The sequence below is a fragment of the Metarhizium robertsii genome (genome assembly GCF_000187425.2).
Source record: "Metarhizium robertsii ARSEF 23 chromosome Unknown MAA_Scf_4, whole genome shotgun sequence".
NCBI lineage: Eukaryota > Fungi > Ascomycota > Sordariomycetes > Hypocreales > Clavicipitaceae > Metarhizium > Metarhizium robertsii.
The window spans coordinates 2,132,497-2,153,959 of NW_011942182.1; the positions used below are offsets into that span (position 1 = coordinate 2,132,497).

The following is a 21,463-nucleotide window of genomic DNA, read 5'->3' on the forward strand; positions in this document are numbered from 1 at the left end:
AACCCACAGGGGAATGCTTTCACAAATTCTCTGTTTTGTGTCCATCTATGCTGTCTACTTTGCAAGTACGAAGTACGTCTAATCCTCACTTGGATCCATTCACCACGGATCCCCTCGGCAAATGCCTGTCATAACCCGCCCTCACCAGCCTCTCCATGGCCGCCCACACATCATCCGGAATGACCTGCTCAACCTGGAACCCCAGCGCGGGATAATCCCGAATCCTCACCAGGTCCCCGACCATGATGCTGATAACCAGGTCCCTCGGGTTATCCGCGTCCGGGTACTCCTCAAACGTAAACTGCGGCGACGTGACGGCGAAGCTCGTCTCCCCAGGCCACTGCTTCCTAAACGTGGCGTACGTCCGGCGCTCCATGTACGGCTTCTGCACCAGGATGAGCGACTCGGGGCGGAGGCCCATCCCCTGCAGCAGGGCGTGTGTGAAGCGCACATTCTCCCCCGTGTTGGTCGCCCTCGGCTCCACGACCACCCTGTCGCCGGGCACGCCCATGGCGCGGGCGACGTCGGCAAAGGTCTCTGCCTCGGTCTTGGCGAAGCGTCCCGCGGTGAGCTGCCCCGAGGCGCCGGAGAAGATGAGCATCGGGGCCAGGCCGTCGAGGTAGAGCTGGGCGGCGCGCCGGGCGACGCGCGTGTCGAGGCTGCAGAGGCAGAAGATGGCGTCGGCGGGGCGGATGGGCATTCGCAGTTGGTGGTAGTTGTAGATGAGCTCGGCGTCTCGTTGGATCTGGGCTGAGTCGGTCATGTTTACGGCCCCTTATTTTTGGGTTGATTTGATTTCCTTGCCGTTTTTCCCGGGTGATTTTGTCACTTGCATGCGCAGAGGTGCGTTATTTTCCTTTGCAGGAGCGAAATACGAGCTGAGCTGTCAACTTATTATCCGACTCCTGTCAGGGTTTACTAAGCCCTCACTATCATGTCTAATGTTTACGTAGTTGCTGGTGTTGATATCCATGAATTTGCTACTACTCAAAATCTTCATATTTAAAAAATTATGGACCAAGAGGGAAATTCCCAACACAGAGAAAACAGTTATACCGTCATGCCGGAGTGCCCCCCATCAGGATCCAAGACGTAACATCTCCCCTTCCCCCGATATGACACTGGGAAAGGGTCGCCGATCCGGAGGTAAAAACACCTCCTTGGCCTCGCTGCTGTTCAGAATCATCTCGGAGTAGTACATCAGAGGCAGGCCTTCATAGGCTAAGTGAGGATTGGAGTTCATAAAACTGTCAAACGACGACTGTTCCGCAGTTTGCTCGACAGCAGCCAGAACCTGCTGAATCCAAAACATCTTGCAGGTAAGCCCCTCTGCCGATGGCCCCGAAACTCCCAGCGCTTTGTTGACGGCTTCGGCAAGACCGCTTCGTCTTTTCGAAGTGGCCGTTGGCCTGTCATCCGGTCCAGCCCGGGCGCCGAGGTTGGCCACCAAGGTATCGTAAAGAAACACAATGAGCTCCGGGTGACTCCTGACCACGCCATCTACCGCGTCTGTATCAGACAAGGCGGCCGCATCACACACGGCAGCTACCATCACCGCAAGACTCTCTAAGGGAGGCATGCGCGGTGTTGTGGCAACACCCAGCCCGGCCTTGGACGCCATGTGCAGTTTCGCACGGCTGTTGCTCGCCTGTGGCGGGATGGAGATGAGCCCAGGTAGCGGCGCTTGATCCGGGTTGACAAAGGCAATGCGGGCCTGCATACTATCCCATAGAGTCGGGGAATAATACCTTTTCCACTCGTCACCAGAAATGTCGAAAAGGGACTTGAACGCCGTCAGGGTAAGACTTGTCATGGACCCGTGCCATCCTGCAGTGCGGTTTAATCCATCCCCCGGCGACGATTGAAGAGAGGCAAGCGCTGCATGAACGTACTGGATCCAGAAGTAAGCCTGGGTCTCGGAATACGGGCCAATGTTTGACATGGAAGCCCTCTTTTGCATGATGGATGTCTGCAAAGCACTCAGAGCATGCTTGATGACAGCACCTCGACGGAGTCTTGTTCCCGATGTGCTCTGAATGACTGTCAGGGCAAAGCGAATTAAATGGTCGCTATCCGCGTGTGGGATATCGCCCGGCGACGATTCATGTTGGACGGGCTGTGCGATGGATGGGAGTGGTGACTTGTCCGGCAACACCCAGTTCGCTCGAGCGTTGGGCGTAAACATCAAGTCTTTGGAGTAGTGTACTTTCCACAAGCTGGCATCTATAAGCTGCGGCGTATGAAGTAGGATTTGGGGGAAATCGTCGCGACATGTGAGGCCACGCAAGTGCTTGAGGTGTGCGTATCTGATGGTAGCTACTTGAAGTTGGAAGAGCCAGAATATCGTCATTGTCCTATATTTCGTCAGTCAAGGAAGTTTCGGGTGCTTTTTGTTTTATGAAAGCATCATACCGGTGGGTGGTGTTGCGGAATCTCTCGGGTCTCTTGGATCTCAACATGTCTACATGGTCCATGAACATGTCTGCGCATTTCATCACAGTGTTTCCGCAAGCCATGCCCTCCAGAAGCACAAAATACCCAGCTCGCAAATGATTGTAGTGGTCCCAAACGGGTAAATCAGCAGCAAGGAAGCCTTGCCAGAAGTCATCAGCGGATGATGTGTTCCTCTTGGCATTTTCATTGATGCGCTCTTTCAAATCCGTCTCACCCACATGGCTGCTCAGTGGCTTGTCGTCATTTTCCAATGGTTTTGGAGACTTGTCCCCTTGTATAGCGTCCGCTACTTGATCAAGCAAGGCAGCGGCATGGCCATGTTCAAAAGCATTGAAACCCGGTGGACCAAGGATGCGTACCCTTTCTGACTCTACACTCCTGGATAGCCCCTTTTCCAGTTTTGTTCTGATCTGTTTGAGAGCTTCATCGCGTTCATTTGGTGGCAAAAGATCCTGCTTGTTGAGGACAACCCACAAGTTCTTTTTACCATGTTCGTTGTCCAATTCATTAAGAAGACTTTGTATCTCGGGGACGACCTCGTCAAATCTGCAGGTGTCTGCGCAGTCTACGATGAAGAAGAAGACGTCCGTATTTTGGAAGTAGTGCCGATACAGAGGACGCATTTTGTCACAACCTAGCTCACAGTGTTAGCTGCAGCTTTTCCGTATGCCTCAATTGTGATGGATTTTGTGACAAATCATCAAACGAAATGTTGACGCAAGGTCTCTTGGGTCATAGCGATACATGCCTCCAACATCCCACAACGTAAACTTGTGGCCCTTTGTGCTCTCCACTGTTTCGACATTGAATCCAATGGTAGGGATCGTCGTGATCTTCTCATTAGGTAGCTTCAGCTGGTAAAGTAGCGTAGTCTTGCCGGCAGCGTCGAAGCCCATTATGAGGCCACGATACTCCGGATTCTTCCCGAAGAGCCACGATGCAAGCTCTTTTAATCCCGTCAGTGTCGGTGGTATCATGTTGACGGATGAACAGGCAACTTACTCATGGCGGGCTGCCAAGTTATAGTGATGCAGCGGCGCTATATAAGTAGCGATGAACGGCTCATGGTTCCTCAAAGGAGGCCATTGAACACATTCCGCTTGATATAGGAGTTTCTCTCGTGAAACCGTGGCATGAAGTCGAGATGAAAGCTGGCCAGATGCTAGATTTATCTCGCAGCCTGCAGGTACCCACGATATTGGGCAAGGTGGACACGAGAGGCGCTGGATGCCTGTCAACTTGTCGAGATAATGTGACATGGGCTCTCGATGCGAGGCTGAGTCGACTCAGCCGCAGGCCAGGCTCTCTGAATCTCATAGGCATCACCGTTTTGCAAGAAGGCGGGTGAATGAAGATGAAAGTGGACGGCGGACGCCATCAAGGCAGCAGCCACGAATGTGTCTACTTGGTGTTTACGCATGCTGGCCAGCAGGGTGAGCGATGAAGCAAAGCAGGTAGCCTCAGCCAAAACATACACGAGACAATTGCAAAATACACTGCCCAAGGCCGAGAAACACCATCGTCGGACTGCCGCCCTCCGAAAAGGTGTGATGCAGAAGTGGGCGACTGTCACCCCGCAGACACGGCGCGAGGGGAGCTCGCTGCATCATTCACGAGCTACACATCTATTGGCTCTTGGCTTTTTCAATCACCTTGCACGGCACAATTTCAATTACATCCAGAGAGATGGCTTCTCAACCACACGCATCAGAACGGGATGCCCTCACCTCGCGCGTCCTCCCGTCCATGACGCTCGGGGAAGGCGACGACTCCAAATACACCATCAACAGGCCAGCCACGCACACGCACCCCCGAGACTCGGCGCAAGGCCGCTTCGCCGTCTCGGGAAACGCCATCGTCACAGGCGGCACCGGGGCCATTGGCCTCAAAACGGCACGGGCAATGCTCCAGCACGGCCTCGCGGGCCTCATGCTGCTGGATCTCAACGCCGACGCGTCTCAGCGAAGCATCCAGGAGCTCAGGGACGAGTTCCCAGGCGCCAAGATCGAAGCACTGCCCGTAGACGTCACCAACGAGGAGCACGTCTCCGCAGCCGTCGCGGAAACCGTCTCCCGCCTCGGATCGGTCGACGTGCTCGTGTGCTTTGCAGGCATCGTGGGCTGCGCGCACGCCCTCGACACGCCGGCATCCCAGTTCCGCAGGATCCTCGACGTCAACGCGACGGGCAGCTTTATATGCGCGCAGGCGGCGGCCCGGCAGATGGTGAGGCAGGGCACCGGCGGCAGGATCGTGCTCACGGCGTCTGTTTCCGCGCACAGGGTCAACTTTCCCCAGCCCCAGGCTGCGTACAATGCGAGCAAGGCGGCCGTCGTGATGCTCAAGAGCTCGCTGGCCGCCGAGTGGGCCAGGTATGGCATCACGGTGAACAGCGTGAGCCCGGGGTACATGGACACGGTTCTCAATGCTGGCGAGGGTCTGGCCGACGCGAGGAGGACGTGGTGCGAGCGCAACCCGTTGGGGAGGATGGGCTTGCCGGAGGAAGTCGCTGGAGTGGTGGTGATGCTGGTGAGCAGGGCGGGCTCGTACATGAATGGGGCGGATGTAATATGTGATGGCGGCGGTGTTGTATTCTAGATGATGGGGGAGCTACGGAACCCGAAAAAATACCAGACGTTTTTACTGCACAAGGTTGGTGTTTACGACGAAACATAAATGCATGCATGCACATGTGCTTGTGCTGGGGCTTGTGCTAGCATCGAAAACTGCATCGACTCAATCCGTTGCATTACTCAGTCACACGACCATTCATAAAACATCAACACAGAATCTATTCCAACACCACATGTCATGGTCAACCAATCCTCCCCTCCAAGAGTCGGCTTACCGCATTGGACATGCGCACCTTGACGCACACCGCAATGTTGCAAAGTATATGCATGTCGCCAGCGCCACATATCTCCTGCGCGCATTTCGCATCAACGTGACTGGTGAACCAGTTCGCATCTCATCCTAAAATGCGGCCCGGGAGGCTCTTTCGGTCCGGCCGACGAATCAGCGGCCCCACGTGGAAGCGAGCGGTTGCGTCGTTCGCCCGCAGACGGGACTTGTCGGGTCGACGGTGGCATCGATGCTTTTCATTCTTTGTCCACACAGGCCCTCCGTGAGCCGGGCGGCTGCCCAAAGTCTGCCGACATGCCAGTCCCTCGTCCCTCCTCGTTGGTCTCCTCCGTGCCCACCGTGCCCCCGGGCTTGACGAGTGAAGCGTCGCGGATCGGCAATGTGCCCTGGCGCCGAGTTGTCGACAGAACCCGTCTCTCCCAACTTGGCGGCGTGTTGCTACATCTGCTCAATGCAGGGAATCTGGTTGGATGGGCTTGTGACTACGGAGGAGGGGTCTTGGTGGAGGGCGCTTTTTGGTGAAGCCGTCTGCCGCGTCTGCTTTATAAAGTCCATGTTGCAATCTTGACAACTCCAACGGAACAGCGCCTCCTTGTGCTCTCAGTGCTCTCAGTGCTCTCTCTTCTTCCCTGTCCCCTCATCTATATCAAATGCACACAAGTCATAAAAGGCAGGCGCTTGCAACAATGGACAAGGGTTCGCTTCTGGCAGCTTCCAAGGTGGAGCCCCTGGTTTCCATCAACCCTCGCTCTACCGTCATCGGTCGTCTCTGGCCTGCTCTTGCTTTCGCCGTGCGATTCCAGTACATGATCAGCTCTTTTTCCTCCTTCCTGTACATCCAGACCTATTTCGTTGCGAGCCTCGCCGTGGTCAACGCCCTTTATGCAAGCCGTTTCCTCGCCATCCAGGCTTATATCGCGACCAGGTTTGGGGCCTTTCACGGTTTCAACATGTCCGCCAAGGCACTCGCAGATTTTTGGGATGCCAAAACAACACGGATGCTGAGGAAAAAACTCTTTTACGAGTTTGCTGTCTTTATCCTCGGAAGTGGAAACCCTATTATCCTATTACTGTTCTGGCCAGGGTGGCTGATAGTCGGCGGGGCTTCATTCGCATTGTGGCAGTTTTGGGGGTGAAGGCCGGAGCGAGCCACAATCAGGCATGATAATTATTAGCACGTCGAGCGTGGGAGAGATTTCACCCAGCACCTCCAACATACAAGACGGCATGGCCACTGTTGGTAGAAGCCTGGCGCACTGACTCTGGAACCGACCAATGATCCGATGTCGACGCCACAAGTCATTTGGAGAAAAAATACGTGTTGCCGCCGGTATCCTTGCGTATCTCGCTGGAGTAGTCCTTCTCCGGGTCAAACTCCTGCCAAGTGCTAGCAGGGTAGATGTGCTTATTTCTCTCATACCACCGACGATCCACCACCTTTGTCCTCGTTGGGTCTTCCGAAGCCCCTTCGAGGGCATCGATGCTCGCCAAAGACTTCGCCGCGGCTGCCCGTGACGCAGCCGTGCTGAGATGGTTTTCACTAGACGGACTAGACTGGTCCATCGCAGTCTCCTTTCCCACAGGTGCCTCGGAACTATAGTCAAATAGTCGACGGCCCCCGGGCCCAGTGGTCTTGTTCATCACAAAGAAGTGAAAATCGTAGTGCTAGATAATGTCCAAGTCAGCTGTGAGTAGGATGATGGACTGGGAAAATATAGAACGTACATGTGGAATGATAACGGTATCTCTTACGAGCATCAAGTCATCAACACCAACACGTGCCCACGCCCGCCGCGCATTGCTTTGGTCTCCAACACCCAATTCGGCACCGACTTTGCGACTCTTGTCCAGGAACACCCACACAAAGTCTCCCTTCTTCATTCGCACGGTCCCCCCTTGCGTATTGGCTCCATCGTAGAAAACGAAGGGGACCGCAATCTCGGTGGCCTTGACAGCTTCCTGGACCGCCACGAATTCTCGCCGCAAGGCCTCTCGCTCGGTAGCCTCTTTCCGCAGGGCTGCTTTCGTGACGGCTTTTGGCACGATGCCCACGCTCGCATTCGCCTTGAATTTTATCCTGCCCGTGTCGCTATCGCGGTCCGTATCCGAGTCCTTCGGCTTGCTCCTGGAATCAGGGTTGCTGCTAGCCTCGCTGTCGCCGTCTTCCTCGTCGTCAAAGGACAGCAGCTTCTTGCCTTGCTTCTTCTTCTTCTTCGGCGGTCGTACGCCTAGCCCGCTGTTCGAGTCACTGCCGGCGTTGTCAGGGGTGCCTGTCAAAGAACGGTCCGGTGTGGACGTGCCTGAGATGGCAGCCTCGCGAGCCTCGCGCTCCTGCTGCTCGAGCACCTCTGCTCGCCGTTTGCGAAAGTCGGATAGCGCGACGAGACCAACGGTGTTTGTTGACAGACGCTCGTGCGTCGTCCTGTTTTGCGGCGTGAACCGCGAGTTTCCTTGGTCAGACATGGCGGCGTGGCAGCCGTTGGCTTGTATGTCATGAGGTTGCGCAAAGCAAGTTCCACCACGGTGTGGTTGAGGCGTCAAGGCAATGTCCGCCTCGGAGTGCGAAATGTCTCTTTGCACTGTACACTTTGCTGGTTTCTGCTCATGTGTCACCGTGTGTAGAAGCTACCCTGTACCCGTTGTGGATTGGGGCATTACAAGTTCCACGAAGGAGCTTAGCTAAGAGGACTTTGTCATGATGGCGGGTTTATTGAAATGGTAATTGACCGTGTCATTTTGCATAGTTCATAGTTAAGTCTGAGTACTAAGTACACATGATCGCGTCTGGGCAAAAAGTGCAGGATACTCCTCCCCGGACGAATATCAAAGTAAAAGCCAAGGATCATAGAAACGGGCCTCGGCAAGACCTTTGATATTCCGCGTATATTATTTGGAAGCCACATTGCATCCCCCCAACGCGATCCAAGATGCACAAGAGTTGAGCCACCTCAATTTTATGGCAACCTCTGTCCTTGTCTTGTGGCCTGCCCGACGAGCGAATTTGTGGTATCATCCGCGTAGCGTTTGTAAGCTATAATATATCGTTCATCAGCGCTCCAAGTGTCCTTGACGCTCTGTCGGTCAACAATGGCATGGTACCACTTGAACCAGCGTTGCCAGATGGCATCTCCATCAGCTTGTGGAATAGCTAGTCCGCCGGACTTGTAGTGATCAAGCAACCACAGTCGTTTTGCCCAAGGGGCCAGGCTAATGTCGACTAAACTTAGGTGCTCGCCCAAAAACCATGGCCCATCAGGATCCATTTCCTCTGTCAGGGTGCGTATATGGCTGTGAAACTCTGCCCGAGCCTGCTCGATGCTATATGGCTTCTCCGGGGTATGCTGTAGAAAGCGGTAGAAGGCTGGGACGATTCTTGTGCCAACATGGTCGATCCACAGCCGGGCGCGGGCACGCTCGTAGGGATCTGACGGAAGCAAACGACGGCCGTGCTTGGCTTCATCCGAGTACGCGTCCTCCAGGAATTCACAGATGACCAGACTTTCATATAGTGGTTTGTGGCTCTCTCCCTCTGGCCCGGTGGGAACAGCCAGTGTTGGCACCAGGCCGCGAGGGTTCATGGCCAGAAAGTCGGCTTCTTTCTTATAGGGGTTGATTTCAATGTACTGATGTGGAATTTGCTTCTCACACAATGTGATCCAAGCCCGCTGAACGAAAGGGCAGAACCATCCGCCGTACAGCTTGAGTGCATGTTCAGAGGCATGGCGGGAGGCCAACTCGGCAGCCGCGCCCGATGGCTCCGGCGGAAGTGAGGTATCGACGTTGGCCATGTTCGGGGAATCAAACGGGTTGATGCTCACAGAGGTGGGAGGTGAGAAATCGATGGATACCGAAGGGATGATGCATCCGTTTGCATGACGTGATGTTATCAAGCATCAAACCCCGCCTCCCCACACATAGCTGTCAACGGGTAGTTTCATGCAAACGGAGGCGCGGACAGGCGCCATAGTTTCCCAAGGCTGAACATGAGTAGAAAACCAGTACGTTTGGACCACTCATGGCGCTCGTCTCGGCGTGTACTTGAGGCTGTCATCATTCGACACCTTGACAGGTGTTGTAACTTGTAAGGAGTCACGTTATCCAACGTCACCCAGCCAACACAAGCGAGATTGTTGTAACCCCTTGACGGGCCATACAGACATCTTTATTCATTAGAATTCATCATCAATAATCCCCTCTCAACACCACCAGATAAACGATCCTGAGCGTAGGAACGAATCTACCACGTACTTTTGAGTGAAATGTGAAAAGAAGGTGAAATTAGTCAAGGATTTTTCCTATCCCAAGCTTGCAAACACGTTTGATGCAAACATGTTTGATTCACAGCCTGTACATGTAGCCTGTAGCCAAGTTCACCGCCTGTCCCAGTGTTATTGCATAAAGTCGAGAGCTTCACACACACCTACCTGGCGAAGAAATTTACTACAACATTTGCTAGATGAAGCTGCCAATCTTCCTTCATCTCAACCAGTGTTCTGCCCAAGAAACCTGTGCCATCGGTGCACGCACATCAAAATCCACAAGTCTTGCGTATACACAGAATGGACGGGACGAATGATTCCAGCTTGCTAAAGAAGCATATTGCTTTGATTCAAGCTGATACCAAGAGCTTAGAAGAAAGTGAGGTGAGTGGCACGCCCATCTTCACCGAGTCTGTGAGACAACATGGCAACAATGCGTCCACCTTGAATGGGGAAGTATTTACTCAGTATGGATTATTGGGAGGGGATGTCACAAAGCTCCACGCAAGCAAGGACATGGAGCTGGACATTGAAAACGACCCGAGAGTTTTCTACAACATCAAAGCCCCCTCGAGCGTCTTCATTTGCGGCAGCCAGGGCTCGGGGAAGAGTCATACCCTGAGCTGCTTGCTTGAGAATTGTCTCATACCCACGGATGCAAATACCCTGCCGAGACCTCTCACCGGCATATTGTTTCACTACGATCCATTCTTTTCGGATAACAGAGGCCAACGCTGCGAAGCCGCCTCCATCTCTTCGCACGCGGGTGTGAAAGTCCGTGTCTTGTGCCCCCCGACAAACGTGGGACAAATCAAAGTAAGTGAGAAATACAACTTCACCAAAGAGAGGCCACAGAAGTTGTATTCTAATCACGCGTAGAAACTGTATAAATCGCTGCCAAATGTTGAAGTTGAGGAGCTGCGAATCAGCCAGCGAGACCTGAACACCAAACGAATGCTGGATCTTATGGCAGTCAGCTCCATCCAAGGAGGAACTATGCCACTGTATCTGCATATCGTGACTCGCATCCTGAGAGAACTCAGGGTCCAGCAACAGAAAAAAGGCGGCCACTTTAATTACAGAGCTTTCCGAAAGGCCATTGCGGCAGCAGAACTCAGCCCAGGGCAGTCTGGACCTCTGGAACAGAGACTCGACACTCTGGAAAGTTTCATGGCAGAGGAAGACGTTGCTGAAAGCAAAATCCCCGGGTTTACCTCTTACAAGCCCAAGGGCAAGCAGTCCATGTTTGATCCCAACGAGTTCACAAGCACAGCCACCACATGGGAACCAAAGGTAGGCCATGACGTTGCCGGCATGAAAAAGGACCATCTCACACTAACTACGATACGTATTCCTAGGCCGGGCAGTTGACAATTGTCGACTTGTCCTGTCCCTGCGTCACCGCCGAGTCTGCGTGCTCGCTGTTCAACATCTGCCTAAACTTGTTCCTGGAGCAGCCCTCGGACGACATTGGACGAGTGATTGCCCTCGACGAAGCCCACAAGTACATGACGGAAAGCGCGGAGAGCCAAACCCTCACCGACTCGCTCTTGTCCACCATTCGCCTCCAGAGGCATCTCGGCGCGCGTATAGTCATTGCGACGCAGGAGCCGACCATTTCCCCGAAGCTCCTGGACCTCTGCTCGGTGACGGTTGTGCACCGCTTCACGTCGCCGAATTGGCTGGACAGCCTGAAGAACCACCTGGCAGGGGCGACGGCAGGCTGGAAAACCGCCACAGAGGGAGAAGGGGAGTCTGGGAAGAGCAGCGCAGAGAGCATGGCTGAGCTCCTGAGCCGCATCGTCTCACTTCGTCAGGGGGAGGCTCTGTTGTTCTGCCCTAGTGGTATCGTTGGTGTCAAGACGCCTAAAAGGACTGATGACATTGATGGAATTGCAGATGGGTTTGCAAAGTGGTGTTTTGATCAGGATCGTTCTGGTGCGTATTCTGATTACGGGAATGGCCTGGACTATCTGGGCCAAAGGATTATGAAGATTCGCGTCAGAGAGCGAATCACCGAAGACGGAGGAAAGAGTGTAATGGCCGGGTAGTACGGAGGAGATATAAAGGCATGCAAGGAAGAAGGTTGCGGCATCTTCAGACGGCCACCAAGCTGTTGTACATGGAAGAAGGTGCTTGCTCCTGTGAGGAATGGTGATGAAACCGTGCTGTAGGTTTTGGGTTCGTGACGTATCAAGGGAAAGAACTGAAATGTTGGCTCTGCTCGTAGGATAATAATTCACACTGTTCGCCTCATATCCTTTGTTGCTAGACGACTTGCATGAAACCACATGCATTGATATGGATTGAGCCTTGGTTTTGGTCAAGCCACCACCTTGCGACATGGCGTGGGCGTTTGTTACACGGCTCACCACAAACCTCGCGCCCAATCCCCGGAGTTTTCGTGTAATGAACTTGGTTCATTAAGTATGCAGCTTACAAGCGGTCTGGTCAGATGATACGGGGTGCCATTTTACCACCCAAGTGATGATCGGCAGCTAGCTTACAGGTTACGGCGCCCTTGGCCGATGCAATGTACTTGACCTAAGTAGGATCAATCTTAGCGCAGGCCGGCGCCGGGTACGGACAAACTATATCCTCAATGCTCAGTGCTGTCAATAGATAGAAAGTAAACACGCACAGGACAATACTGGCGCCCGGCAGGCGTTGGGCAGCTCGTATTTGATGCCGGCGAGCCGCGACTGCGACGCACAAACTCCGCCCTCTTATTTTGTGCCACGCAAAAGCGTCACTTTTATTCACATTCAAGACTTTCATCACCTTCTTCAAACTGACGTAGCCTCTGCAAAAATACCTAAGAAGGGCTAGTCGCCGCTCAGAAGAATATAATACTCTTCGCTCACGAGTCACCAGTCTGAGGTCTCTGTCTCCTCCGCCAGACCCCAAAGTCCACCACCATCTTCTCAGACGCCATCAAAATGAAAAAGGTCCTCCTAGCTCTCGCCTTCCTGGGACTGGCCTCGGCCTCCCCCGATGAACCGGCGTGGCCTGAAACCACCCATGCCAGAGGCTTCCGTCTCGTCGTCAATGTCACTCATCTTTCCCGCGACTTCAACCCGCCAGTTCACAAGACGTACATTACCGGCGTCCACTACGGCGAGCGGACGGATGCCGTCGTCCCCGGCCAGGACTTCAAGAATGCCCGCATCTTCTTCGTCAATGGGACCCGGGAAGAGGCCGACGCCGACGTGGCCACCACCATCTGGGCCGACTGGGACGTGTACGAAAGCTGGAGGCTTAGTCCGGAGCCGGGGTCAGAGACGCTCTCCGAGGTGCTCATGTCGGGGGGAGATGGTGACAAGGGAATCGGCATTCGACACTACAAGAGCCCGTTCGCCTTCCTCACCCCAGAGACATATGTTGCTTGTCGCCAGGTGCTCCCGATTGGGGGTCAACAGGTTGTCATCAAGCAGGCCAAGACTACTTTCCCGCCGGACGGCTTGCCCAACGACAATATTCCCAGGGACTGTGCTCCTGTCCGTCTTCTTTCCGAGTGCGCTGAGCTGCTTCCTCTTTCTCCCCGTGCTCGGTTTGACTATCGGTTTGCAGTTCAGTCTCAGTGCTATAAGAACGTGACTGGTATTGACTGGACCAAGTACCAGTCATGATCTTTCAACGCGGCCGAGAACAATAAGTTGCGTTTCATCTTGAAGATTTTATTCATCGAAATATGTAAACTAGTACATCTTCATATTTCCTTCTCCAACACCAGTGTCAATCCAGGTGGTTGTTAATTTGCATCCGTAAATCAGTGGTCTCGTGTGTTGAAACTGAGACAATGCTGGCCCGTGGGAATCTTTGGATTGACAAAGACCCTAATGCCAAGATGTTGACCGAGGGTAAAGGGCAGTGGTGACAGCCGGGCGGGCGAGGACATCCAGTCGAGTTTATCCAAGTCTTGAAGATATATAGTGGTTGTCAAATTTGAAGTCTTTTTTAGCCGCGTTGGTCAAAGGTCTGCGGTAGCTACCACGATACATCTGTACGTGGGTAGCTTGAACCCTCATCTCATTGACCGCTTTCCGAGGAGTATTTCGAGAGGGAACCAGAGGATGGGAGTCGGCCTCATTTATTACTTGAAAGAGACAAGGCCGGAGGCTGCAGCTTCAAAGCTACAGCTTGCTTGCCTGCGTTGCTTCTCGATGGCGCAAAGCACAGTCAAACCTCCGCTTTACCCACTATGGTTTACACCTTTACATGTAACCAGGCAGTGCGCGCATATCCCGGACTTCTCCTTGATCATATTCTTGCAGCCATGAAAGCATTCACATGGAAAGCGTGGTTCGTGCCGATGATGACGAGGGTTGGTGTCGACCGAATCCGAGTGGTCATCAACCGGGGCTGATTCAACAGGTCCAGAAGGGATTTTTAAGGCTGGATATAGTACTGTAGTAGATATTTCTATATTGCCGTATTGTTGTTGGATGGTTTTGTGCGAAGCGTCGTGGATATCCTGTGTTGTTGTCTGAGAGGCTGGGTGCTTGGCTTTGTTTGAGGACCGATAAGGAGGGCAGGAAGGAGGGCAGATGCCTTGGAAAGATGGGAGAATTTATACATTTTTCTACATTGAAACTTTGTTCAGAGATTTCAATGCACACAACAATATATGTCACTGAGCACGATGCGAACACCGTGTGCCAATGTAGCATGGCGTTGCATCACAGCACGGGCAGGCAGTCAGGACAAGCAGCTGAGTTGTTCATTCGAGGCTCACAGTAGAATTACTAAAAATATTCGAACTGAACCAGTCACATCATGCGTGGCTAATGCGCTCATACCATTGTCTTAGTGATTCATCAATAATGCATTTAACTCTTTCAGAACTCAGTTTCTCTGTGCGGTCAAATGTGTATAGTCCGTTCGCTTCTTGTTCGATATCAGTCCTAGTCACAATCAGCCTTTGATCGTCGCTCACACACACAAACAAGTAACGGACAACCTACAACTGCGTATAGACAAAGGCACAACAATGCCCACCGTCGGTTACACCCCGTACTAATTTCTCAAACCTAGTCAAAAGATCTGCCGAATTGCTCGCAGTTGTGTAACCCCAGTCGCGGACATTCTCCCCGCTATCCTTGGCTGGCGCGATATTGACGCCGCCAAACTCAGTGCACATGATGGGCGTTCCAGGGACGTGCTGTGCACCTTGGTCTAGACCTTCGATAGCAGGGACAAATAGATGACGTCCCGCCTTCTTGTCCAGTATGGCATCTAAGCTGGCACACGTCTTGGCGAGCTCAGGCCCATCGCTATAGTCGTGGAAGGTTGTGAGATCTGTGTGGACGTGCTCCCACCCGCAGTTATCGTTGATGCTGCGCGTTGAATCCAGAGATCTGCGCGCGGCCCTTAGGTTAGCCATCGAAAAATGATACACAGACTCGTCATGCTGTGCTTTACCTTGTCAAGAAGTACAGCGCTCGGATATGATTGCGCTGCTCAACACTATCCTGAAGCGACGTGTACGCCCAGCTCTCATTCACCGGCGTCCAAGTCACAACCGAGGGATGATTGATGGCCAACTTGACCGACTCTACCCACTCCTGGTTGAACCGGTCGATGTACTCGCGGCTGAATTGGTAGGCGTTTGCCATCTCTGCCCAGACGAGGTAACCGAGTTTGTCGGCAAAGTAGTAGAACAGCGGACCTTCGACCTTTTGATGCTTTCTGCACCCATTGAAGCCCATTTTCTTGGCCAACTCGATATCGTGCTTGATTTCGTCCGACGAGCCCGTCATGAAGGTCTCGGGCCAGTAGCCCTGGTCGAGGCAAAGAGCCTGGAAGTAAGGCTTACCATTGAGTCGCCAGTAGCCATCACCAGCTTGCCATTCTATGGATCGCATTCCCGTTGATGTCTTGACCGTTTCCAAGACATTTCCGGTTGATGTATCGATAAGATTAATGGTAATGTCATAGAGTAGCGGGTGCTCTGGAGACCACAGTGCGACTCCGTCTTTCCAGCACAATGGATTTTGCAATGAATCTGTGTCAATGGTGCCGGGCAAGAGGCTGGACTTTTGATTCTCAGACATGCGCATCTTGAGTTCGACATCAGCAGAATCTTTGTCATTCGGCAGGGCTATAAGCCCCGACTTGGAGACCGAGACGGCCCCGAACCAACTTTCCATCTCGATGCTGTAGTTCCGGCCGACTCTTCGACCAAGCACGGCAACGTGGCAGTGCAGCGTCCCTGAATCAATGTCATTAGACTGAAGAACAGTTCCATGGGAGCTGTCAGCAATCCTCGCCCCGGGAGCAACCTCCAGCCAGACCGACTGCCAGATACCGCCCGAAGGAGTGTAAAAGATGCTCTCTGGCCTCGCCCCCCAGTACTGCTTCCCACGCGGTTGGGTCAAATCGTACGCAGAGTCATAAACCCGGATCGTAATCCGATGCGGACCGGCTCCGGCTTGATCGACAGCGTCGGTAACGTCAATGTCAAACGGGACATGGCCGCCGCGATGCCCTCCAACTTCACGACCATTCACCCACACGCGGGCTTCGTAATCGACGGCCCCGAATCGTAACAAGAGCTTGTCTCCGCGGTCTTTTTCTTGGCTTGATCGCAGGTCAGCGACGGAGCGCTCGTACCACAATACTTGATGGACGCCGCGGTCATTGATCCCCGAAGCAGGGCACTGGAAGACATAAGGGACATGGATCTGTCGCTTTCGGTTGATAATGGCCGATTCTCTGGACAAGGCGTTGCCCGGTAGGAGTTCTTGGGTGCCCGCAGCGATGCGTTGCGTGATGCTGTCGCCTTCACCGCCGAGGCCATCGTTGCTGCCGCCGCCGACAGCTTCCACAGCAATCTTGCTGGGAAGGCCTGCATCTTGCCAGCGGTTCTGTAGTCCCACATCGCCGTCGTCAAAAATAAAGTCCCAAGCGCCGTTGAGCGATTCCCAGTGCAGACCAGCTCGCACAAAGTCTGGGCGGGGGTAAGACGTGTCTGCCATTTTCGCACGGTGGAGGTCTGGTGGAATTAGCGCACGTGCTACGGAGTACTCCGTACAGAATCGATAAATCAATTTTGGTCTTCTTTGGGATTGTGCAGCTGGAATTTTCTACAGATTTTTTTCTATAGATTTACGACTACACGATTCATGTTTCGAAATGAAGGGAGCTGGGTGTGCGTCATTTTTGGGTTCGAAACAGGTCGTGGAGACGAGTTATTTTTATTCCTCGCCATACGTCGATCACAACCATATAAAGTGACCGATGGACAACGTGGGGTGGTAGACGACATTTCCTGGCAAAAGATCACTGCAAGGTCTGTCTATACTATCAGCGTATATCAAGGCCAGTTTACATGGAGCTCTAGCTCTACGTACCAGATCCAACAGCTTAAAGTCCTACCCTATGCTCGAAGGCTCCCAAAACCGTCGAGGCAAATTGGCATGCTTCTTTCGCTACGCAACATGCGGACCATAATGTACACCTGCGCTGAGTTGAATAAGTTTTTGAGGGGGGCAGCTTCTGCTTCGTCCGTAGATGTAGTGCAAGGTTTTTCGAAGAAATATCTGACCCGAGGCCACAGTCTTTTGGAAAAAGCCCGCAATATCTGTCTGACCCAGGGCCGAAATCTCTCGTCAGATCTGTCGCCTCACCGCAGCTCAGCAAAATTGAAAAATTGACTCACCTCTTGTCACACAAGGTTTGCCAAGGGCCCCCCGTGCAAAGACTATGATGCATAAGGTTGCAGCAACACCGGACTCGACGTCATCAGAGCCACCCAACCTCCTTGCCACGCGATGGAACCTTGGACACTGATAACGATAACCTCAAGGGCCCGCCGCCACTGCCACTGCCGCTGCTACTGTTACCGCTAGTATTCCGTAAATACTGCTTTGCATTGTCATGGCCCGGATGCCGAGACTTTGGTGCGGGGATGGATGGTTTACATGGTTCCTTGGCGCCGGGATTAAGAACGGGCAGTGTGCAAACCACGATTAGCGAAAACTGCCCGTCCAAATTGGCGGGATCCACGGAGGCAAGGGTTTGCTCCAGATGCCGACTGCCATGGTGACGGTTGTTTGAACTCGAGCTGATGGCATGACTGATATCATTCGGGGTATGATATTCTGGTCGCCCGGAACCGACAGCAGGAGACGAACTACTCGTTTCAGCTAGCATCATAAGTATGTTTAATAGATTTTGCTTTTATGCACCTAACATGCAGGTGAGCTGCTGGCCTGCAGTCCGACACCGTAGAACAAAGAATTAGCCCTTCTGGGCCTCTAAAGACTGCTTGTGGAACAGGGATACAGGCGTTTCAATCCTGTGAGGGATGTACCACCCGTCGAAGCCATGATCCGAGGTCCAGATCTGACCCACGGTGCGTTATTCACGAGTCAATAACAACTCACCAGTGCGTCTGCGTATGTACCACGCCTCGTGATACAGAGGCCCATCGTACGAGCACATGCAACCAGCCCGAGCTGTCAACCGTCAACCGTAAAAAAACGTAAGGAAAATAAGCACGCAGCTGACATGTCGGTTGCGTTGCATGGACAATTCGTGCTCCGATTATGACTCTTGTTCATGTTTTGTTGCAGCTGACCCTTGCATTGAGCGGCATTATAGTTGCTACTCAGCCGCCTATACGGAGCGACTAACGTGCGAAGTGGAATACGAGATTCTAGTGCTGGGTCGCTGCAGATCTCATTGGACCCCCAAAGTTTAACTGGCCGATTCACAAACTGCAATGAGGGTATTATCTGGGCTTGCCCGATGCCCTCTGCTTGGCTCACGAGTCACGACCGTGCGCTGCTCCATTCTCCCCGCCTCGTTCTTGAGAGATGCTATTCCTGGGCCCCGACGGCGTGGTCCCTTTGTCAGAACCGTTTTCGGCCGTCTAACTCTGCTCGACCCAGCTGGTTGGTGGTTCATGCGCTGGCAGAAGATTAACTGTCGCTCGTCTTGTCTTTGTTTTTGTCGAGGTGAGATTGCAATGTCTCAGTTGTCGACGCGGTGAAGCGCTCGTGCTCACAGCAAAGGGCAAAAACCTACGGAGTAATCAGATTGTCAATTGATCATTATTACGCTGCGGTACCGAGTATTGACACAAAAAAACGGTGACTTGCAATGACACAGCCCTTTGCGTTGCTGCAGGGAGCATGGGTGACATGAGCCGGCATTTGGGCTTGTCAGGTTGCAGGGGCCCTTCGATGTTTCCGTGGCGGCCGGTTGGTCAAGACTCAATAGGCCCCGTTTGTATAATGTCGACTGGTATTGTTCAGGGAAACAATGTACGGAAACTCAAGGTTTACTGCGGAGTGGAATGGCCCTCAGCTCCTGTCAGCCGTCGTCGTCGTCGTCGTCGCCGTCTTCGCCGCCCTCCGCCTCCCCATCGTCAGCTGTTGAGAGGCAAAAGGACTTGACGCTAACCTACTATCTGCTTAGTGCCAGCTGGCTGCCTGCTGCTTCCAGTTGCTTCGGCAAATACGAAGTCGGTGCTACGTCATTTGCTTGGCCGACGTCTGGAAGCTTTCACTTGCTTCACTCTGTCCATGTTGTTCCCGCCATCACCATCACCAACCTCAATGGTCAATACCCCATCAGTTGGTTGGTTGCCACACGCACACAGACCAGCCCACCAGTCTAACCTGACCGATTCGGTGTTGCTCTGCATCATTGGAAGGAACAAAGCTGTCTTTGGCCCTCGGCCAACGGGCCAGACAGCAATCTCAACGCGGCTCGGCTTCTTTTGATGACCCAGCCAGCACCTTGTTGCTCCGGCTATAAGTACGTGGCAAGATCCCGTTCCCAAATGTAAGAACAGAGACATCATCTCACAAGACACAATAGCAAACAATCTCATCTGTTCAAGCTTTCTTCCGAAAAAGTCTTTTGCTACCGTTTTTCTTCTCTCTCCCCAAACCAAGCAATAACACCATCAAAATGTTCAACATTCTCACATCTCTGCTCTTGGCCGGCACTGCCCTGGCCGCCCCGTCAACCCTAGACCTTCGCGCGGACGAAACATGCACCGATAAGTCGATCAAGACCACACAATGGACTGTCGGCGACTTTGACTTCCATGCTTCTTACATCTTTACCACCCCTGCCCATCAGAACTCCTGGGGCTACGTCAACTTCACTCTGGAGAACCCCAACGTTGCTTTCAAGCCCCAGTGCTCGGCCGCCTCCAACCAGCTGAATGATTTCTTCTATGGCAACTTCATCTATAATTGCGTCCAGCCCGAATCCGGAGACCCTGCTACCTTCACCTTCTCGTGGCCCGAGAAGGAGCTCAAGGTCAACCAGACATGGGCGTGTCCTGAAGAGGGCAGCCGCTTCTGGGCTCAGGGCGGTTCCAAGCTCGACTTGACCTGCACCGATGAAACCTGGCAGAACGATAACTGGACGATTGGCCAGATCTATTCTTCTCGCACCATCAGCTGCAACCACATTAATGCCCCGGTTCCTATCGAGGCCATGCAGGCCGTTGCATAAGCAACTCTGAAACCCTCTCTTGGCTCGCTGGCATAATGAAACGGAAAAAGGCGAAACCTCTCTTGGAAATTGTGGCGTTGGACTGCCAATTTATGGACTACTGCATTTTATTCTATACCGTTTGCATACGACGGCGCATACGTAATGTATCTTTTGGAAGATTTGTTTTGGATTGGGCAGTCGAGAAGAAGTAAGACGGCTGTCGTGGAGTTTGTAACAGGATTGATATGATGGATATTGGGGGGAAAAGCAAAGGCAGAATCACGCCATTGTATGACACTCCTTACCGCTGGATGCTCCCTCCTTTGAAACAATATGATACCGATGATAGACCGGGAAGGCTGGAGTAGTTGGGACAAATTTTAGTAATGCTTACGGCTGATGGCCATGCAATACACAATCCATGTTAAATGAGGCGCCCGCTCGCGAGTCGTGAAGCCTGTCAGGAAATACAATTGCGTGACGGAGCCATTTGAGCTATTTCGCAGTCATGGAATCATGGATGACCGGCTGAAGTAAGGTAGGGCCGAGATGTCGCATTTATACATCATGCCATTGGTGAAAAGACGCCACGAGTCGACGACTCCACGGGAACCACGGATGATGCCGGCTCAGGGACGTTCCAGGGGCGGCTCAGGGGGTGATTTCGAAGCAGCGAGAACCGAGAACAGGCCGCAGTTGATGGTAGAGATGGCAGTTGATGGTAGTTTGGTTGACGAGGGCCTTTATACACACCACAAGTGGCCAGTGTTGGCATGGCCGAGCTTGCGAGGTATCATCGAAATTGTGCCTCAACCCAGACACCACGTGCCACCGCCGTATACTCCGTAGGTTTCCAGAGAATCGAAACTTCAAGTGAACCTGCGCAACATCGATCGAAGCCATTTCTCCACCATTCCCGTCACCACAGAAGCCCCGAATATTCCATCACGACGCCACCACCACCACTCCCATGCGCACCCGCAGCTTAAAAAAGCAAGGGCCGAGCTCCATGCTTAAATCAGACGTTGAAATTCAGCTCCGGCCCCATTCTAATTTAGTCCCCGACCCGCTTGATTGGCCCATGTTTCTTAAAACAGGCGGCTTTGTCGATCGCGTCATCGAAGCTAGTGCCGAAAAAAGAAAGACACTCCAGTCTTTTACCATGCACAAATTTCCTCACATTGGGTGAATTTGGGTGAAGTCTACTGCGGATAAGAGAAGAAGTTTTTACAGATTGTGGCTATACTAGGTAATTATCCGATTTAGCAGACAGATTTCCCGAGCACCGTAGCAAAGGTATCGGCTGAATGAAAAATGTAGTCGCAGCCTGGCGTGACGACTCATGCAACAACGTGAGGCATCAAGCAAAGAGCCCTTATGCATTCCATGCCTAGAAAAAACGTCAACCAAGGGGTGCGATGGCACCATTCTCA

At 52.9% G+C, this 21,463-nt stretch overlaps 10 protein-coding genes across 10 annotated transcripts; 5 read left to right on the forward strand and 5 right to left on the reverse strand.

The window, feature by feature from the left end:
- Nucleotides 1-85: 85 nt before the first annotated feature.
- MAA_02786 (DUF218 domain-containing protein) lies at nt 86-763 on the reverse strand (the record flags this gene model as incomplete). The annotated part of the gene is made up of 1 exon (XM_007820784.1): nt 86-763. The coding sequence occupies one exon, from the start codon at nt 761-763 to the stop codon at nt 86-88; it is 678 nt and encodes a 225-aa protein (XP_007818975.1).
- A 315-nt stretch (nt 764-1,078) lies between these two features.
- MAA_02787 (ARF-like GTPase ARLP2) lies at nt 1,079-3,350 on the reverse strand (the record flags this gene model as incomplete). Its single annotated transcript, XM_007820785.2, has 3 exons — nt 1,079-2,354; nt 2,413-3,088; nt 3,161-3,350. 3 exons carry the CDS (start codon nt 3,348-3,350, stop codon nt 1,079-1,081), a joined length of 2,142 nt encoding a protein of 713 aa, XP_007818976.2.
- Nucleotides 3,351-4,140: 790 nt separating this feature from the next.
- On the forward strand, nt 4,141-5,049 carry MAA_02788 (uncharacterized protein; the record flags this gene model as incomplete). The annotated part of the gene is made up of 1 exon (XM_007820786.1): nt 4,141-5,049. One exon carries the CDS (start codon nt 4,141-4,143, stop codon nt 5,047-5,049), a length of 909 nt encoding a protein of 302 aa, XP_007818977.1.
- A 950-nt stretch (nt 5,050-5,999) lies between these two features.
- Nucleotides 6,000-6,449, forward strand: MAA_02789 (uncharacterized protein; the record flags this gene model as incomplete). The annotated part of the gene is made up of 1 exon (XM_007820787.1): nt 6,000-6,449. One exon carries the CDS (start codon nt 6,000-6,002, stop codon nt 6,447-6,449), a length of 450 nt encoding a protein of 149 aa, XP_007818978.1.
- Nucleotides 6,450-6,612: 163 nt separating this feature from the next.
- Nucleotides 6,613-7,776, reverse strand: MAA_02790 (XAP5 domain-containing protein; the record flags this gene model as incomplete). Its single annotated transcript, XM_007820788.1, has 2 exons — nt 6,613-6,978; nt 7,039-7,776. The coding sequence occupies 2 exons, from the start codon at nt 7,774-7,776 to the stop codon at nt 6,613-6,615; spliced, it is 1,104 nt and encodes a 367-aa protein (XP_007818979.1).
- Nucleotides 7,777-8,267: 491 nt separating this feature from the next.
- MAA_02791 (Glutathione S-transferase/chloride channel) lies at nt 8,268-9,101 on the reverse strand (the record flags this gene model as incomplete). Its single annotated transcript, XM_007820789.1, has 1 exon — nt 8,268-9,101. The coding sequence occupies one exon, from the start codon at nt 9,099-9,101 to the stop codon at nt 8,268-8,270; it is 834 nt and encodes a 277-aa protein (XP_007818980.1).
- Nucleotides 9,102-9,872: 771 nt separating this feature from the next.
- MAA_02792 (uncharacterized protein) lies at nt 9,873-11,623 on the forward strand (the record flags this gene model as incomplete). The annotated part of the gene is made up of 3 exons (XM_007820790.1): nt 9,873-10,388; nt 10,452-10,865; nt 10,931-11,623. The coding sequence occupies 3 exons, from the start codon at nt 9,873-9,875 to the stop codon at nt 11,621-11,623; spliced, it is 1,623 nt and encodes a 540-aa protein (XP_007818981.1).
- An 888-nt stretch (nt 11,624-12,511) lies between these two features.
- MAA_02793 (uncharacterized protein) lies at nt 12,512-13,201 on the forward strand (the record flags this gene model as incomplete). Its single annotated transcript, XM_007820791.1, has 1 exon — nt 12,512-13,201. The coding sequence occupies one exon, from the start codon at nt 12,512-12,514 to the stop codon at nt 13,199-13,201; it is 690 nt and encodes a 229-aa protein (XP_007818982.1).
- A 1,145-nt stretch (nt 13,202-14,346) lies between these two features.
- MAA_02794 (glycoside hydrolase family 2) lies at nt 14,347-16,549 on the reverse strand (the record flags this gene model as incomplete). Its single annotated transcript, XM_007820792.2, has 3 exons — nt 14,347-14,476; nt 14,537-14,929; nt 14,994-16,549. 3 exons carry the CDS (start codon nt 16,547-16,549, stop codon nt 14,347-14,349), a joined length of 2,079 nt encoding a protein of 692 aa, XP_007818983.2.
- Nucleotides 16,550-19,493: 2,944 nt separating this feature from the next.
- MAA_02795 (uncharacterized protein) lies at nt 19,494-20,048 on the forward strand (the record flags this gene model as incomplete). Its single annotated transcript, XM_007820793.1, has 1 exon — nt 19,494-20,048. One exon carries the CDS (start codon nt 19,494-19,496, stop codon nt 20,046-20,048), a length of 555 nt encoding a protein of 184 aa, XP_007818984.1.
- Nucleotides 20,049-21,463: the final 1,415 nt, after the last annotated feature.